General features: G+C 43.0%; 1 protein-coding gene across 1 annotated transcript in view; it reads left to right on the top strand.

Annotated features, from left to right (window-relative positions):
* jade2 (jade family PHD finger 2) overlaps positions 1 to 19,945 on the top strand; it is a gene marked incomplete at both ends in the record, with an annotated part of 131,284 nt that overhangs the window by 47,559 nt on the left and 63,780 nt on the right. Inside the window, 2 exon segments of the mRNA XM_079237798.1 lie at positions 10,206 to 10,345; positions 17,240 to 17,451. Of these exon segments, the coding sequence (XP_079093924.1) occupies positions 10,206 to 10,345; positions 17,240 to 17,451 (352 nt within the window).

The following is a 19,945-nucleotide window of genomic DNA, read 5'->3' as shown; positions in this document are numbered from 1 at the left end:
AAATATTCATCTAAAGTACATAAACATGAGGCCACTTTTGGAAGAATCAACGATGACCAGAAGATTAAACTGTTGTTGACATTAGTGACCTGAACATCAGATTTAGCAGTCTGCCTGTCTGTTTGTCTGCCTGTGTGTGTGTTTATTCTGTCTTTACTTTGTGTGCTTAAATGTCTGTTTGTATTTTTCGTGATGTTGTTTTTTTGTGTTTGTTTTTCTACCTCTTAATGTCGTTATTTTCCACGTGTGCGTGTGTGTGTGTGTGTGTGTGTTTGTCTGCCTGTGTGCGTTTCAGCCAGCCAACATCCCTCCCCCGGAACATTGTGGTTCAGTTGGGTGACACTCCAACACACAAACACACACACACACACACATTCCTTGGCGTTTCCCTCCCTCAGGATGCTGCGTTAGGCTAATATAGAGGCACTTGGTGGATATTCGCCCTCCGATTAGACTTCCTAATGACATCAAAGTGAAGCAACATGTTCCTGGTTTTCCTGGAAGTGATCGCAACCTTCTTAAAGGGACAGCGCTCCCCAGAATTTTTTGTAACTCCCCCTGCGGCAGTGGGAGGGAAGTCGATTGAAATCCACATGGGCACCGTGCACGCCGAGTGTGTGAAGGCATTTCACTCTCTCACAGCTTTCTTTTCAACCATTTTTGGTTCCCCAAAAATTAAAAGTCACAATTTGCCATTTGTCTCATGCATGTAAAGATGGCTTTGCAGCCCTCAAAAATAGAGCTTGCCATTATGCGCGCACACACACACACACACACACACACACACACACACACACACACACACACACACACACACACACACACACACACACACCTCCAGCACCACACAGGGTTGCCCCTGGACCCTAGGGTGGGTAACCCTGTGCGCTGTTGACGCTGGCCAGATTCTCCTCTTCCAGTCTGCGTGCTGATACTGGGACTGTGAGTAGGGGGCTGTTGGCACCACACACACACACACACACACACACACACACACACACACGTACAGATAGTCTGGTGGGAAAACTAAGGGAAGAAAGAGAGGGATTACAGGGAAGAAAAAGGGATCGGCGATTTTCTCAGCCGTACTGTGACAGTGAGGTATTTCAAGAATGAGAGATTATTACACACACACACACACACACACACACACACACACACACACAGGGAAGGGATTGTTTGTCTCTGTCTGAACAAGGTTTCATCTCTACTGCATGCAGAGCAGCAGCTCACCGTCGTCGGGCTTTTGGAGCTTTAACGTGTGAACTTAGTTAACTTTTACATTCGCTGAGCTTGTTTAAAACGGATATCATGTCACATTGGAGAGGACTTACAACAAAAGAGGAGCTCATTGAAAAAATGTTTAGGCCTGTGGACTTCAAATTAAAATAACATTTAAAGTTTTACAGTCAAATGACTGTAAAACAGGAGGAAAAAAACATATTTCCTTCTCTTCTTCTTTCTTCATCAGTTGGTTTCTTGCAACTTGTTTCGCCCCTGCAGACGACAGCGGAACAAGAGGCAGTTGATGTCGGTGGTCAAAGGTCACATTCAAAGGTCAATTTGACCTCACAAAACATGTTTTTGGTCATAACCCAAGCGGTCAATTGCTGTAAATTCCATCCCTCCTCAGCTTTCTTCTTCATTTCCATCTTGGGGGGCGGGGGAGAATGCTCTTCATATCATCCTCCTGAAGTTCCTGAAATGCAAAATGCTGAAATATTATTTAAAGCTCCAATTATGACCATTTTCCACGTATTTGAGGACATGAGTAGGTTTTTTTCACCGACAATCGGCGATTTTTACCAGCTGACAGCTGTTGCTGCTTTTAATCAGCTGTCGCTAATTAAGAGTTTCTGTGCGTTGGTTTGAAAAAAGAAATACAATGTGTGCTTCTTCTCAGACTGGTGGTTGGCAGCCAGCAAGGTGGTCGTCAATCGTAAAAAATTTAAAGAAGGATAATTGTAGATGTGAACAGTTGTAAGCTCTCTTTTATTTCTTTAGATCATTTTTGTATTTCTTCATGTCTTTTTCTGGTCCCTTCTTTTTCTTTCTTCCTTCGTTCTTAATCTCTGCTGATCTTGCCCCCTCACTTCCCCCTTTAATCCAGATATATGTGCGGCCTCTTTTCAGAGGACTTCCAGGACGTTTCCGTGTGGGCAGCGAGTCAGAAGCAGCGGAGCTTCTACCCACGAGGAAACGTCTTATGTAAACACGTCCTCCATCCCTCCTGGAGGAGATCATACGTCCTCCATCCCTCCTGGAGGATCATTATTGACCTTCTGTGAAAACGAAGGAAAGTGAGATGTACACAGCAAAGAAGGCTCGGCCGACTCCTCTCTCTCTTTCTCCATCGGCCTTTTTTTTTAATTAAGCTTTCTCTCCTCCTGTTGAGGGTTGAAACTAAACAATCCTGCCTTTTATTGTGAAAGTTATATTGTTCAGCTTTTGGTTTTGCAAACTCTTACCCTCCAGGGGAGCAGGAGTGATCCTGTATGAGGTCTCCTCAGGGTAGGAAATTTACATATATTTTAGGGGTCAATTTATGCCCCCACCGCCTGAAATCCAGGTGCATTTCAATAAAAATTGGGGGCACTTTTTGAAACTTGTGAAATAACATTAACCGTTGTTCAAAATAATAAATATACTTATTTAGGCTTACAGTATATGAGCAATTGTCATCAAATGGCAACAATAAGACTATTAGGCAGTAGTCTACAGATTCAAAGTGTTTTCTTAGATTTTTTTAGCAAAAGAACAAACATAAATCAGACAATTATATTCAATTTTATTCTCATTCATTTCTGGTAATTCATTGTTATTACATTTTTTTTAAACAACTATTAACAATTATAACTTATTTCTTTTTTTATAATTAAAAATTATATTTATACTGCGATATATTGAGTATTGCGATTTATTCCCTTTTTTCCACCGCAAATGTCCCCAAAGGAAAACTTCATCAACATATTGTATCTAAGAAGATCAAGTTTCATCTCACTTCAATCATTTTTATTGCAGCAAAATGTGATTGTCAAGCAGACAAACTGACCAACATGTCATCAATGTTGTCATTCGAGCTGGATGCGCCGAGAGGGGGTGGGGCTTATCTCTGTGCAAGTAGTTTTCATTTATTCTTCCCCCATGGAAATAACCACTCTTTCTGCATTATACTTGTTGTGGAAATTCCAAAAACATAGGAACGTCAAACGCCCTCGTGTCTGGGTTTATAATATTATCCGTAGCCACACAGCTCGGTGGATGTCACGCGAGGAAGTGCTTCTGAAAGATGGCCGCTTCCAGGGCTGCTAGAGGAACTAGCAGCCAGTTTGATGCTTTATTTTACGTCTTTGAGCAGCGGCGTGTCCGCATGTTGTCCTGTGTGTTGCGCAACAGCTGTAAGAGCAGCGGCGCTACGAGTGACAGGAAGTCCAGACGGTTGATTTAAACGCGGACGGCGCATTTCTAATCTCTAAATTCATTACATTTCTAAGTTCATTACATTATCATAATTATTAGAGGAAATTATGGGGACATTTTTTGCCCCTCTCCTAGTGATATTCAGGGGCAACATTATATTTTTTAGGGGCAGTTTTGCCCTTTGCCCTTGTGTATTTCCGACGCTGGGTCTCCTCATGTGTTCTAATGTCAAGTACCATGAATCAATCCCAGACCTATTTTTTATTATCTCTAATTAACCAGCAAATCCTTGGCTTACAAGAGCATATGAATACATTGTTCATGTTTTAAACATAATTCAACCATAAATATGAGCATAAATCATATGTATGAACAAGATGTCTCAAAAAGGACTAAGAGAGATTGAAAATATAAAATTTTGCAGCGTTAACTTGATGCTACACACAATTAGCGCACCTTTCTATAAAGCTTATGACCTACAGAATCCGCAAAAAACACCAAATCGCCTGTCGGGCAAAGCACCAGCAACTTCCCAGCCTTATTTCATCCAGCAAAACAATTCTTTCCAGCGAAAAAAATTAAATATGACTTACTTTTGGATGAAACAATATCACATACATCCTTGTTTTGTATTAAAATGACCACCTGCTTCCTCGCACGATTAAAATAACTTTAGACGGACGTACAACTTTGTACGGGGGAGATATGATGTGTTATGATCCACAAGGAAAGTTATGATGTATGTATGTAATTTCACAATAGTTTCTGTATTATATCACTTTAAATTGATCAAATAGCCCTTGTGGTTGAGGAGATAACCCAGGTTTAGTTTGGGTATGAACACCTTCCAATTTTCAGAAAACATGACTTGCTTTCTAAAAGTAAATTTTTTTTATGCTTAATATTTTATTTAGGTATTTTTACAGTTTAACAAGAAATACATCATTCGTTTTTCACGAATACACTACATGTATGGGGGGGTGCCGCGCCCAGCCGAAGGCACTGCATGCGCAGGTAGAAAATCCACGGCCCGCCACTGATACTAGTGTAAAGTATTTGAGTTCCATGTGTAAATATATTTACTTGTTTATTCAATAAAAACGTAATTGTAATCATAAATAATAATATACTACTATTAAGAGGATACTTGTTTTATTTGTATTACTTACAAATACTACAGATACCACTGCATTTATTTAAATATGTTTTAATCTTTAATTGGAATTTATAAATTGCTGAAACAAGAGAAAGGAGAAAAAAAGAAAGACGAGCAGCTGTAATGCTATGAGAGATCATATTTCATATGCAACTAAATATGCCTTGTCTTTTGCATAAAATAATAAAATAAGAATGTGTGTCCATGTGACGCTGCTGAAAGGGAATACAGCTTTTGCAGAAGAATTACTTGCATCATTGCATTACTTGCATGTGACCCAGCTCTCTCTCTCTCTCTCTCTATATATCTATATATATATATATATATATATATATATGAATCCCCTGCCCTGTCCACGCACAAGATATATTTTGCAGTTCCCACCCCTCTGCTGCCCAGAGGCACATCCCGCATAGTAAACCAAACAACCTCTCCTCCGGGGCCTCGGTGCTGGCGGAGGGGCCCTTTGGTTTTCATTGTTTTAGGAATCAGAGCCCCACGGTGTGAAGTTCCTCCTGATAAATATTACATGGGACGCCCCATTAAGATCAAAGAGAGCCGGCGTATTGTTTGGATTCCACGGAATGTAAATATTCCCTCTGCGCGGCACTCCGTGTACGGACTCGTCAAAGTAAACAGGGAGGACGTCTGGGGCTTCTCTTTCTATCACAGAAATATTCCTTCCTTTTTAAAAAGGGAACAAATCTGTGAAGAAGAAGCTGCAAAACCTAGAAATCAGCCAGCTTCTGGATCCCAAAAACTGAAAATATGGCTGCAGTTTTTATGTTATTAAGATACTATGCAGTCAGACGTTAGCTTCATCGTGAAAATGCGACATAAAAGAATACAAAAATATTAATAAAAAAAGAAAGTATTTATTTTGGTGTGCACTTTTTGCAGCTTTTTTTTTATGTTTTAAAGTTGTTGCCACAAATGAAGATCAAAGGTTGCCAATTTCTTAAAATTGATCCTTTAGGTCGTTTTCATTTTGATCGATCGATCCTTATTGTTTTGAATTCCTATGTTCTTATCTTTCTCAGGTTAGACATGAAATACCTTTTTAATAAAAGCTGGAAACTGCTACTGTGTTTTATAAATACATCATAATGCAGACAACATACCAAACCAACACACTTTAGTTGAAATGCATTGAAGCTGCACAATCATATTTATAAAATAAAAATAAATAAAAACATGACATAAACCCGTAAACATGCTTTTTATCTAAATCAGGAACATCCACATTGAGAAGCATCTATTGCAAAGAGCAGTGTTGTGCAATCTATCCATTGGAAGTGACATTTTAAATGTTTACAAGACAACATCAATAATCAACAATAATAATAATAAATAAATAATCTCCAGCAGATGAGTTCATACCCTTATAGCTTTTTGGCTCATATACACTTCCAATTGGTCTTAATCCGGCTCAGATTGTTTTCAGTATTGACAGATGACTCCGCCCCCTTTATCTCGGCCTTCAGCCCGATGGAGAGAAACCTTTTGCAAACGGTTTAGTTTACCTGCATTATGTAAGGTGTGTGTGTGTGTGTGTGTGTGTGTGTGTGTGTGTGTGTGTGTGTGTGTGTGTGTGTGTGTGTGTGTGTGTGTGTGTTAGACATGTATCTTCCAGTGGAAGAACACATTGTGCTCTAACCCCCACTGACTCACATCCTGTCAGATGGGCTGACTTGACATTATTATGAAGGCGACGTCTCCTTTCATGTCTCCCATGTTCTGTCTCCTGCGACATAACGCTCAGCCTGAATGTCACCACGCGGCCAGAGGGGGCGCTGTTGGACAGAAAGGGTGTCAGTTCACAAATTGATGGATAGTTGGATGACTTGTGGATTTCATTCACTTTTATTCTTGCTCTGAATGTTTTTCAGGTTTTTCCATTTCAGTTGCAAACGTTGGTCTGTCTTCTTTTCTCCTTTTCACCTTTCCTCCTCTTCTTCTTGTTGGCTACATCTTTGCACTACTGTTTCGTTTTGTTACTTAATTTAATTTAGTATTATTATTATATTCTATGTGTTGAGATAGATGGATGGGTAGATAGATGGATGGATAGTTTATTGTCTGTGCAGCCAGAGGCTGATCTAACTCCTCTCCAGTGACCGCCAGTGCTGCAAAAGCAAAAAAATAAACTATTAAAAACACATCGAAGAAACACTATTTTGATTTAATGTTGCACGCGTGCATCAATCTGCAGGTTTAACGGCCCCACATCGTGAGATATTTCTTAACCGCTACATTGCTCAACATTTTATGTTCCCATCCTGTTTTTAAAGATTAACGCTTGCAGAACTAATGAGTTGGACGCTAGAAAGTATTTAAGGACTTTTCAAGGGATTTTGGCGATAATAACAACCACAAACTATAGAATTACAACCCGCCGTGTCCTCTGATGAAGCAATAACACCAGCCGCCAGTGTAATGAGACACTGCAGTGGCTTTTAACGTTACGCAATAGAAACAACCGGCCCAGTGTTCATAGTATGAAACCTATTCTCCTTTTGTCTCGCTCTTTTCTCTGCTCTGCGGCTGCTCCTTGTTGGTCCGGTGTCACATGGCAGCGCCACAACGGGCCAAAACAGGGCTCAGTTTCTGCCTCTTTGTCCTCTCAGGAAGAAGCAGAGGTTCTGGTTCATGAAGGATCTCACGTGAGCGCTTTGATGTTGCACCGGTGGAGAAACTCACAGACTGATCTTCAGCTTTTACAAGATGACTGGATGCAGGGTGAGCATCCCTGATGCACGCACTGCTGGGACAAGGGATCAGTTGAAGGGATCTCGGAGTATTTGGGGCTTCTGCACACACACACACACACACACACACACACACACACACACACACACACACACACACCACGAAAGCTTCGGCCAGAGAAGTTCATGTGATCACAAGTGTTTTTCTTGTTGTTTGCGTGCATTCACTCTCATACAAACGTCTAAGAAAGAAGAATTCGAAGCTAGAACGTAGTGTAAAGTATAACTGGAATTATAACTTTGAACTTTAAACTTACATTTTAGCTTAAAGAAACCCCAAAAATGGCAAAAGTGAATGGATAAATATAATTGAAGATTGGAAGAAAATTGGAAGATACTGAAACCTAAAACTTTAACTTGAAAATTAAAGCTGAAACTTAAATCTAAACGTTAAACTTAACTTGAAACTAAAAGCTGAATGTTAAACTTAACTTGAATATAAAGGAGGTCAGACACAGTGAGGAGAAAAATGAGGAACGCTAAAACAAAAATTTAAAATAAGGTAATAAGGTTAGAACTAAGAATAAGTTCACTGTTCAGGGTGCAGACGGATGTTTTTCCTTATATACAATGTATATATATATATATATATATTATTCTATAGGACTTACTAAAATGTGTATATTTAGCATAACTCCCAAAAAGGATTTGGCAAGTGAAAAATATATATTTTTTCATTAAGTTTTCATTTCACATTGTTTCTGTGCATTATTCAAGTGAAGATCACTGACTGGCATCGTGGCAGCTGTTATGAAGATAAAGGCAGTGGTGATGATGATAGTGATGATGTGGAGGATAATGATGATGATGATCATCACTGTGCTGATTGACGTGAGGGCGGCGGCAGTGACGGACTAATAGAGAGGAGCTAAAGAAAATGAAAGTTTGTTTTGTTGTTTTGATTACTGACACACTTCACCTCTTCTGCCCAAAGGTCCCGACCTCAGTGGGAGTGTGTGTGTGTGTGTGTGTGTGTGTGTGTGTGTGTGTGTGTGTGTGTGTGTGTGTGTGTGTGTGAGAGAGAGAGTCTTTATTGGCTCCCAGTGGGTCGAGCAGAGTTCCTGACCCCATTTCCTGCTGTTGTTGAGACGTTCGGGTCCCGGGGCCCCGGAGACCAGACTATGGTCCCGAGCAGCTTCCTGTCACTGCTGCCAACGGCAACCACTTAATTTGTCATTGTTTCGATTTATTTCTTTTCTTTTTCTGTTTTTGGCATCCGTCAAACTCTGATCCAGTCTTTCTGGACGTGAGCTGTCATGAGGGCTTCCCTGGTCCCTGCAGGGTCTCAGGTTGATGTTGCCATGCATGTTTCTAAGTATTTCAATTTAAGTAAATTGGGGAGGTGGGGAGGGGGGAGAGATAGAGAGGAGCTAAAGAAAATGAAAGTTTGTTTTGATTACTGACACACTTCACCTCTTCTGCCCAAAGGTCCCGACTTCAGTGGGAGAGTGTGTGTGCGTGCGTGTGTGTGTGTGTGTGTGTGTGTGTGTGTGTGTGTGTGTGTGTGTATGTACTCAAAAAGGTATCACACACTCTTAGGAATGCAGGTGTACTAGTCTCTACATTTTCCATCGCAAACTAAAAACACTTCTTTTTCGACTACACCTTGAATAAGGAAGGTAGCGCCGCAATAGCACTTTAGTAGCACTTAAATCGACCTCCGCTGTTGCCAATTTAACCTAAAAAACGTCATATATGAAGAAAAAAATTGAGGAAAAGTGGTAAAACTCCCTCAACTTTGTTGCAGCATTTGTGATTAACATAATAAACACGTTTAGAGACACATTTAGAGTCCAAAATAGCTTGTGTGGACTATCGTTTCATCCAAAAGTAGAACAAAAACATTTCTGATTTTTTTCGCTGGTAAAAAATGTTTGGCTTGATGTAGTGTGGTTGATATGTTGCTAATGCTTTGCCTGACAAAATATTTGACAGTTTTAGAGGAATATGTAGGTCGTAAGCTTTACAAAGAGGTGCGCTTATCACGTGTAGCATCAAGCTAGCGCGATGAAAATTCATAATTTCTATAACTTGGGGAGCTGTCTCTGAGTCGTTTTCGAGACATCTCGTTCATACTTCATGGTCATGTTTATAGTTATGGTTGAATTGTGTTTTATGCATGTAAAATTGACTTATATGCTCGTGTAAGCCCAGGCTGTGTCGTTGTTTTTGCTTGGGGGACTATATGAATTTGACACAAACCTACAGTGTTGAGTTAATAAATACAGTTTTAAATTAAGGAACTCAACGTCTTCCTTTATGCAGAAAAAAAGGTCAAGAATAGAAGAAAAAAATCCTATAACTATTAAATAGAACTATTTAAATCCTAAGCTTCTGTCCTTACTGGTATGTTTGATGCAGCTGCAGATGTGATGTTTTCATAACATATTTGAGGTTGTGCTGACACACGACTTCAGCTCGCCACTGCCAGCAGCCACAGCGCTCAGCCTCGCATGTTATTGCTTAATCAATTTGTCAATCAACCGCTGGAATTATTACCCGTCGGCAAGTTTAATAATTATGCTTTCATTCTTTTCATTCTGCAGACTCTCTGCGGCTCCTTGTTTGGTGTTTTCCGGACCATGTGACCAACTCTCTCTCTACTTTTATGTTTGTGTTGCCAGGTCGCTGTCGGAAATGCCGCCTGACGACAATGGGCAGGAGGGGGGGAGCGGGGGTTGCGGCTACGACCAGGCTCCTCCCACCCAGCGCGACAGCGGCTACGACCAGGCTCCTCCCACCCAGCGCGACAGCGGCTACGACCCAGCTCCTCCCTTCCAGCGCTACAGCGGCTACGACCAGGCTCCTCCCACCCAGTGCTACAGCAGCAACGACCAGGTTCCTCCCACCCAGTGCTACAGCGGCTACGACCAGGCTCCTCCCACCCAGCGCAACAGCGGCAACGACCAGGCTCCTCCCACCCAGCGCTACAGCGGCTATGACCTGGACGACCTGGACGTGGCCTGGCTGGAGCTGGTCAACCACGATTTCAGGCAGATGGGTGAGTGCAAAACCCCCGAACCAGATGATTTTTATTTCGCATGAAATAATTTACCTAAATGTCTCGTTTATTTCTTCAGAGAACTGCATGGCCTAAAAAGACACATCCGACAGTTTTACATGTGTGGAATTCATATCCCTGGGAAGAGCTGCAACTAAATTATTATTATTGTTATTAAAAAATATGTATTATTAATAATTATTTCTTAAATTGTCCCAAAGATATTATATTTACAACAATCAGGGTTCTTACGGTGATGAAAAACCTGGAAAAGTCATGGAATTTTAAAATGGTGAAAAAAAAACGAAACAAAAAAGTTAATATATATATATTATTTTATCCTGTGGTTTTATTTGGAAGGGACCTTTTTAATGCAGCGGAGTTTTTGCCGGCTCTGGTTTCAACTTGTTTTGCGCTTGTCCCTCCATTTTTTTCAGCAGTGTGTGCCAGGTTGGGTTAAACCATCCTGATATGGGGGAGACTCTGTGTTTTTAGGATAATTAAATTAAACATCCTACTGAATATAAAATTCACAACTGATGCCGCTGCCTGCATGACAGGAAAAAATTTGGGGGTCGTGAGGAAAATTGAGTGCTGCTTAATTTTCTGAAAAGCACAATGTTTTTTAGTATTTACCTACTGATGAGGTAATCACAAGAAAAGTTAATTTTGTATATGCATCCTTTTGAGTTGCACTTATTTTTTTTTTAATTTCTGGAAAAGCTGCTCCTCAAGACAGTGACTTTGTCCATAGTAAATTGTAGTAATTGTTTGTTTGTCATAGATTCAGTGAGTGTTTATTCTCAGTTAAAGTTAGGTAATTTGAGTCTTTTTGAAACTACTTCTTTGTTGTTAAAAATGGCTGAAGATTCTGAATGGTTATGTATGTTGTAATACCTCGTCTCCTTCAGATGCACTTTTGGGTTTTAAATTAAAATGCTGCTAATTGAGTGAAAAGGGAATAGTTCCCTCTCTAGCATTGCCACCAGCTGCTCGTTTTGGTTTATCATTAAACTTGTTTTTGTGTTGGCATACATATTCTGCATTATCTCAGGTTCAGTAGAACATTTTCCTTGATTTGGGTCATTCAGGGGTGATGGTGGGTCCCGAAGCCAGACCAGTTGAGAACCACTGCTTGATATATTCTTCAGGTGATAGTAGGCTGATTTTCTAATTGTCTTGATATGCGTGTTCAGGTTGAGGTCTGTATCCATAACTAAAACCTATATTTCTGGCTTTGTTTGAGGTTTTTAACATCAGTGATTGAAGCTGACCGCTGACTTTCAATCATTCGTCCATGGGACCAAAAACAATTATTTCTGTATCTTTATTTAATTGGAGAAAATTCTGGCACATCCAGTTGTTGATTTCTTCAATGCATTTAGCCAGCCCTTGTATGGGACTATAGTCCCCTGGTGATATAGTTATGTAGATTTGTGCAGTGGCGGGCCATGGTTTTGGACGTACGCCTGCTGTCTAACCGGCACACCAATAGTCAGAATGGATTGGAGGACTGACAAAACTAGAGATATTGCTCAATTGGCCGTATTCATTCGTAGTGGTGATGAGATTTTGGCGGTCCCGGAGGAGTTCCTTGTGACCAATCACAGCGCACGTTAATGGTCACGCGGGCCCTGTGGCCAAACACACATTTCATAATGCTAGCAGGCCTCTCCATATAGTTTAACCAGCTCTCGATTGCATAGAGAAACAGAGGTGAAATGTCATTGGATGAGAGGACCCTTAACAAGCAGCAGCACCGTGCCACACAGCAGGCTGAAGGCTTCTGAAGGCTGGAGAGAAGGCAGACAACAGAGCAACACAGGAGCTGGGCAATGAGAAAATAAGCTAATAGGGAAAACAATCGTATGATGCATGTAGTATATTTGTGACAATACAAAAATAGCTATAACTTTTAATTATTTATATATATATATATATATATATATATATATATATATATATATATATATATATATATATATATATATATATATATAAAAAGAAATACAAACAAATATATATAAAATGTTTTAATTTAAACTTTGTGATTCTGTTTAGGTCAGGAAAGAAGGCTTTGCAGGCCCTGACGGCCCGCCACTGGATTTGTTTGTCGTCTGCATAGTTATGATAACACTTTTCATTATTTTACTTAAAAATAGGAGGTTCGGTACATTTTTATATACATTTTTCATTATTTCGGGGTCTAAACTAGCCTTCTTGAGGAGTGGTTTAATAACTGCAGTTTTTAGGGCTTGTGGGAAGACACCTGAGAAAAGGGATGTGTTTACAATTTGTAAAATATCAGTGGTCATGCAGTGTGAAATATTATTGAAAAAGTGTGTTGGTTGAATATCCACGCAGCAGGAGGATGTTTTCAGATGTTCTCTAATGTCTTCTAGGCTTCTTTGGTTGATTGAATGAAATTCTGTCATGATATTTGAATGGATGTTATTTAAAGATGCAGCAGAATCCTCACATTTTAGGAGCTGCAACAAGCGATCTTTTGCCGTTTGTCCTCAATAAATTACTTTGAAATAAAAAAAAAACGCAGAATGACAAATCACAATGGGGAATTAAATCTGAAAGTATTACAATATTTATGTATCAGTCCAATTGATTGATTAATTGATGAGATGTTTCAGCACCATTGAGTTTGGGTAACAGAAGAAAAGATTAAGAGAGTCGTCGTTCATGATTAAAGCTAACGATAGTCATAATAAAGAAGTTGAGCATCTCCCCCATCTCTGATCGGCTCCTTTCAGAGAGAGCGTCGTAATTGTGTTTATACATCCCCGCTGGGGGTTTCGGGCCTTTGTTTCTGGTACACATTCTCCTTAAATCAAACACAAACACACACACACAAACACACAGAGTGTTGATTCTGGACATGCTGTAATTCTGGCTATTTTAATTGCTTTTTTCAGTCGGATTTAGGGGTGGGCTTTATTAGATTTTCAGATTATTCAGTTTTGATTTATTGCAGAAAACAATGGAAAACACAGCGCATCAGGAACAATAGAGAAAAGATTGTTATTACAAATATCAGGCGTCACTTAATAGCAAAAGTTAAAGTTATAGAGAAAGTTAAATAGAATAAAGAAGAACAGGAAGCCACTGATGATTTACGGCCCACGGAATGAAGTTACCTCGCCCGGACAAGGGAAACCGGGGCACCCTCCCGGAGCCAGACCCGGGAGGGGAGCTCGACGGCGAGCGTCTGGTGGCCGGGCTTTCACCCATGGGGCCCGGTCGGGCTCAGCCCGAAAAAAAAGATCATGGACCAGCAACCCTGTGGACTCACCACCCGCAGTAGGAAGCATCGGGGTCGGATGCTATGCAAACTGGGCGGCGGGCCAGGCAGGAAACCTGGGCGAGCCGATCGCCTGCAGCATAGACCAGCTCTAGGGACGTGGAACGTCACCTCGCTAGCGGGGAAAGAGCCAGAGCTGGTGCGGGAGGTGGAGCGGTACCAGCTAGATATAGTTGGGCTCACCTCCACGCACAGCATAGGCTCTGGAACCAAGCTCCTCGAGAATGGTTGGACTTTGTCCTTTTCTGGAGTTGCCCTGGGTGAGAGGTGCCGGGCGGGAGTGGGGATACTCACGAGCCCCCGGCTGAGTGCCGCTGTGCTGGAGTTTTTCCCGGAGAACGAGAGGGTCACCTCCCTGCGCCTACAGGTTGCGGGGAGTAAAGCTCTGACTGTTGTTTGTGATTATGCACCGAACAGAATTTCAGAGTATCCGGCCTTCTTGGAGTCTGTGGGAGGGGTCCTGGAAAGGCGCCGCGTGCCGACTCCATTGTCCTCCTGGGAGACTTCAATGCTCACGTGGGCAATGACAGAGAAACCTGGCGGGGCGTGATTGGGAGGAATGGCTTGCCCGATCTGAACCCGAACGGTGTTTTGTTGTTGGACTTCTGTGCTAGCCACGGTTTGTCCATAACGAACACCATGTTCAAGCATAAGGTGGCTCATAAGTGTACCTGGTACCAGAACACCTTAGGTCCGGAGATCAATGATCGGCTTTGTAGTCGTATCATCTGATCTGCGGCCGTATGTCTTGGACACTTGGGTGAAGAGAGGAGCAGAGCTGTCAACTGATCACCACCTGGTGGTGAGTTGGATCAGATGGCGGGGGAGTCGGCTAGAGAGACCTGGCAAGCCCAAATGTGTGGTGAGGGTGTACTGGGAACGTCTGGCAGAGGATCCTGTCCGGGAGGTCTTCAACTCCCACCTCCAGAAGAGTTTCTCACACATCCCGAGGGAGGCTGGGGACATGGAATCTGAGTGGACCATGTTCAAAGCCTCTATTGTAGACGCGGCCACTCGGAGCTGTGGCCAGAAGGTCATCGGTGCCTGTCGTGGCAGCAACCCGAGAACCCGGTGGTGGACACCGGGGGTGAGGGAAGCCGTCAAGCTGAAGAAGGAGGCCTTTCGGGCATGGTTGGCCCAGGGGTCTCCTGAAGCAGCTGACAGGTACCGGCAGGCCAGAAGGGCTGCAGCTGTGGTTGTCGCGGATGCTAAAACCCGGGCATGGGAGGAGTTCGGGGAGGCCATGGAGAAGGACTTTCGTCGGTTGGCCTCAAGGAGGTTCTGGCAAACCATCCGGCGCCTCAGGAGGGGTAAGCAGGGCCTACCCCACGCTCCCGGGAAAAGCTTATGCCAGGGTGCTGGAAAGGAGGCTCCGACCGCTTGTCGAACCTCAGATTCAAGACGAACAGTGCGGATTCGGTCCCGGCCGTGGAACAGTGGACCGGTGGACCAGCTCTTTACCCTCGCAAGACTACTGGAGGGGTCCTGGGAGTTCGCCCAACCAGTCTACATGTGCTTTGTAGACCTGGAGAAGGCTTTCGACCAGGTCCCTCTGGGGTTTTTGTGGGGGGTGCTGCGGGAGTATGGGGTGCCGGACCCGTTGGCACGGGCCATCCGGTCTCTGTACGCCTGCAGTAGGAACTGTGTTCGTATCCTCGGTAATAAGTCAGACACGTTCCCGGTGGGTGTTGGCCTCCGCCAGGGCTGCCCTTTATCACCGGTCCTGTTCGTGACTTTCATGTCTGGGGATCGCCTCTCTGCTGTTCGCGGATGATGTGGTCCTGTTTGCCTCCTCGGACCGTGACCTCCAGCATTCACTGGGGCGTTTTGCAGCCTAGTGTGAAGCGGCACGGATGAGAGTTAGCACCTCCAAATCTGAGGCCATGGTGCTCTGCCGGAAACCGGTGGATTGCTCCCTCCAGGTGGGGACAAACTGCCTACCCCAAGCGAAAGAGTTCAAGTATCTCGGGGTCTTGTTCATGAGTGAGGGTAAGGTGGAGCGGGAGATCGACAGGCGGATCGGTGCGGCTGCAGCAGTAAAGCAGGCGCTGTACCGGTCCGTCTTGGTGAAGAGGGAGCTGAGCCGGAAGGCTGAAGCTCTCCATTTACTGGTTGGTCTACGTTCCAACCCTCACCTATGGTCACGAACTCTGGGTCATGACCGAAAGAACGAGGTCTCCGATACAAGCGGCCAAAATGAGCTTCCCCTTTAGGGTGGCCGGGCTCAGCCTTAGGGATAGGGTAAGGAGCTCGGACATCAGGAGGGAGCTTGGAGTCGAGCCGCTGCTCCTTCGTGTCGAAAGGAGTCAGCTGAGGTGGTTCGGGCATCTAGTCAGGATGCCTCCTGGACGCCTCCCATTAGAGGTTTTCCAGGCACGTCCAACTGGTAGGAGACCCCGGGGAAGACCAAGGACACGCTGGATGGATTATATCTCCCGGCTGGCCTTGGAACGCCTCGGGGTCCCCCAGAATGAGCTGGAAAGTGTTGCGGGTGAGAGATAAGCCTGGGTCGGCCTGCTGAACCTGCTGCCACCGCGACCCGACCCGGATAAGCAGTTGAAAATGGATGGATGGATGGAGGAAGCCACCACACAGCAAAGAAAGATATTTAGTCTCTGTGTGTGTGTGTGTGTGTGTGTGTGTGTGTGTGTGTGTGTGTGTGTGTGTGTGTGTGTGTGTGTGTGTGTTCATGGCGTAAATGTCAATGCAGGTTAATCTCTAACTATTGCCCGTGTCTCTGCGGCTTCTATTTCAATCCTGTTTCTTTCCTTCAGTTCTTCATTCGTACCAAAGTTTCAGGTTCAAGACTAATATGTGAATTGTTTATTTTACATATTGTTAATATTTGGAAAATAAAGCCGACCTGTTTTCATTTGGAAGTAAAACAGTGTTTTGTCTGTTGAGATGCTCAAGAACCAGTAAATAAAGTTGATGTTTTTTTAAATAAATGCACATAGTTTTTGACAAAAAAAACTCCAAGACTGTAATCAGGATTCGTGGCATATTCCGAACACACATTTATTTTTGTTTGCATGCTAGCTTTAATGCCTCGCTGTGACCCGTTTCCTTTAATTATTGTAATCTCATCGCATGCGTTTAGATAATAGCACTTTTTTTTGCCACTGTGCTGGAAACCCGCCTCAAACACGAGTAAGATGTGCCAAATGTGCATTTGCCAGTTAAACCAGTCTTCATTGAGTATTAACCGGCCTGGGAGAGAGGCAGGGCTGTGAGGTGCACATGGAGCAGGAATATGAACGCTAATGCCGACACATATCGGCTCAGTGAGCTGAGCTGCCGGCAAGAAGGTCGATCATTTTTTGCACACACTTCCGCGTCCTGCAGCTCATTTTCTGCACATGTTTTTTATCCACGGCCGACTCAAAAAAAAAGAGCGACCTGTGAGGTGCATGTGTGAAGGAGCGCCGTGAGAAATTTCCAATTAAAGGGTTTTTGTGTGTATATATATATATATATATATATATATATATATATATATATATATATATATATATATATATATATATATACAGTTTATATTATAGCACTTTTTAAAGTACTTTCTGTCCTCTGGCCCTCAGCGCTGCCGGAGCTGGACGAGCTGACGATGGAGTGCGTGCTGGTGCAGCTGGAGAGCGCGTGTGAGGAGAAGATGCGGCAGGCCATCGAGACGGAGGAAGGCCTCGGCATCGAATACGACGAGGACGTGGTGTGCGACGTCTGCCGCTCACCGGAGGGAGAGGACGGCAACGAGATGGTCTTCTGTGACAAATGCAACGTCTGCGTCCATCAGGTCGGGTGTGTGTGTGTGTGTGTGTGTGTGTGTGTGTGTGTGTGTGTGTGTGTGTGTGTGTGTGTGTGTGTGTGTGTGTGTGTATGTATGTGTGAGTGACTTCGGGTATCACTCATGCTTCTGAAAGTCCTTATGTGGAAAACAAAAACATTTTTATTTGCCCATGAGTAAAGCTGCATTTTCTCTACTGTCCATCGGGGGGAGACTCCTCTGGTTGCATACAAGTCTATATAAATGACTCTCTCTTGATTTATTCCCTAAGTAAACATTGTAAACATGAGTTTTTGTCTCAATCTCTAGTTTCAAGTATTCTTCAATACAGCATGATGTTCATTTCGTAAATTATGGTCATTTAGAGTCAGACAGACCATATTTAAGCAATAAGGTACGAGAGGCAGTACTGTGTCGCGCAATAATGTACTGTTCAAGGGAGTTGTTAGGCCCTCCGCTGCGCGTCGGGCCGGCAAACCCTTGAACTGTACATTATTGTAGACACAGTACTGCCTCGAGTACCTTATTGCTTTTATAATACGGGTACCTGCGACTTTATAAATAGTAATAGTAAGCTCCCTTTCAGCACAAAATAGTTGTAGCCACCAAACGTTGTGTATCGCATTTCAGCGACAGAGAAAATAGTCCCGATTTACTGACCAGGCCGGTTGGAAGCAGGGTGGAGGATGACACGCAGCCACCGATGTAAAGAAGTGCTCTCGCTGCTTCTGTCTGTCTTTTCTCCGTCATTTTTCTCCTCCATGATGTTTAGAGAACTTGCCTCGCGTCGGGAAATTATCGACGTAATTATCTCTCACTAGAAATTATCATGATTTGTGGTCAAACCCTTGTCATTCCTCATCTCATTTTATGGAGGAAGTGACGTGTGTGTTGTCGTTCGTTATGCTAGTGTGAGGGATGCTACGTGAGCTTGTTAGCTGTTCCGTTTGAGCTCACGTTACTGTTAGCGAAGAGCCCCTTTGCAATACTATGAACACTCAAGCAATACACCTGCAAGTTAAGGAAACCAACGTATGCGAGTCGTTTCTACGGACGTTACAATATCAAAGTTTACACAAACATGTCAAGCTTGAAATGACAACTAACGGTCGCACAATTTAAATCTACCTGTTATTTTAAGTGCACACTGATATGGAACGCTCTAAATGTAAATAGGCTGTACAGTACTTTATGGCTGAATAATCTACCTCGTGACTCACTCTCAACCAATCAGAATGCTTGATTTGATCTACCCGTATTATAAAGCAGGGTACGCTTTAGGGGCGGGGCTATCTTCTGCGTTCGGTTGTATTAATTTCCACCCTCTCGTGTTGCAAAAAACACGAGACGGGAACGTTAAAAAAAAAAGTCCTTGGTGTCTCCTTTACTTTGCTCTCGTCGGTGCAAAGTTATTTTTTTGCACCTCTCTGTTGTTCGATGAGCTTGTGACGTATTATTATTTATTATCATATATTATTCCATTTTTTTCAGTCACATAACAGTTGTTTTTTTACTTTCTCACCTTGCAATTTCATTTGGGCCTCGACCAAAAAGAGCGACAGCTTGATTTGACTCATTAGAATTGAGATTTGATCGATCGGACGCAGACGTTACGGTAATGGAGGAGGAGGAGTTGAGAGCGACAGTAAATCCTGTCTAGCGATAAAATCCTTCTCTGTTTCTGACCCGGGGGCCTGAAGGTGCTGTAATGTTGGCACCAAAGACCTTCAGTGCCCCCACAATGTGGGGAAACGGTTGGAGTGCTGACACAATAACCCGCTGTGTTTTTAAGTCACATTATCCGTTTCCCAACGTCTGCGCGTATCGACCGGGTTTACCGTCACATCACATCACAAAGATGGAATAATAAAAGGCAAATAGTGCCTTTTTGAAATAGAAGTGGGATTATTGAGAAAAAGATGGAAAACAGGATCACCCAAGTTTTTCATTTCATGCATGTACACAAATTAAAAAGAAGGTAATTGTTTGATGTCTAGCTCTAGTATTTACTTTACTTATTAAGCAACAATATCAGCGTAATGCATCTGGGCCCCATTCCTCGTACGTGGTTTAACAAAGTCGATCAAATGTCCTATTATCCATCTTAAATTACCGCGATGGTTGACACCAGGCTATGTCGGTTCCTCAAAGGCTGATCTGCCCTCAAACCGTCTTGTTAATTCGAAACAGACGTCAGTCATCTGGATAATTGCGTGTGCACGCTCCTCTTCAAAAGGGGGAGGTGTCGAACAGCGAAACCCATGATTTATAACAGTACAACATGGCAAATAAGATCAGAGAAAGAGCGCTGACGAGCAGGAGATGATCATGACTAAATATGATGAATTTAAATCCATAATCATGGCAAAGTCTAATGGTGCGTTCACATCCAAAGCTAGTTGGATGCGTAAGTGTTGGGAAAATGTATCGGCTAATTTTAAATTTGTCATCACCCCAATCAATCAGATTATATTTATTTAAATGTTCCTGCTGGCAGTAGTAT

This window comes from Taurulus bubalis (assembly GCF_910589615.1).
Source record: "Taurulus bubalis genome assembly, chromosome: 2".
NCBI classification, from domain to species: Eukaryota; Metazoa; Chordata; class Actinopteri; order Perciformes; family Cottidae; genus Taurulus; species Taurulus bubalis.
Note: the sequence above shows the minus strand (reverse complement) of the source record. Positions and strands in the feature narration are given on the sequence as shown.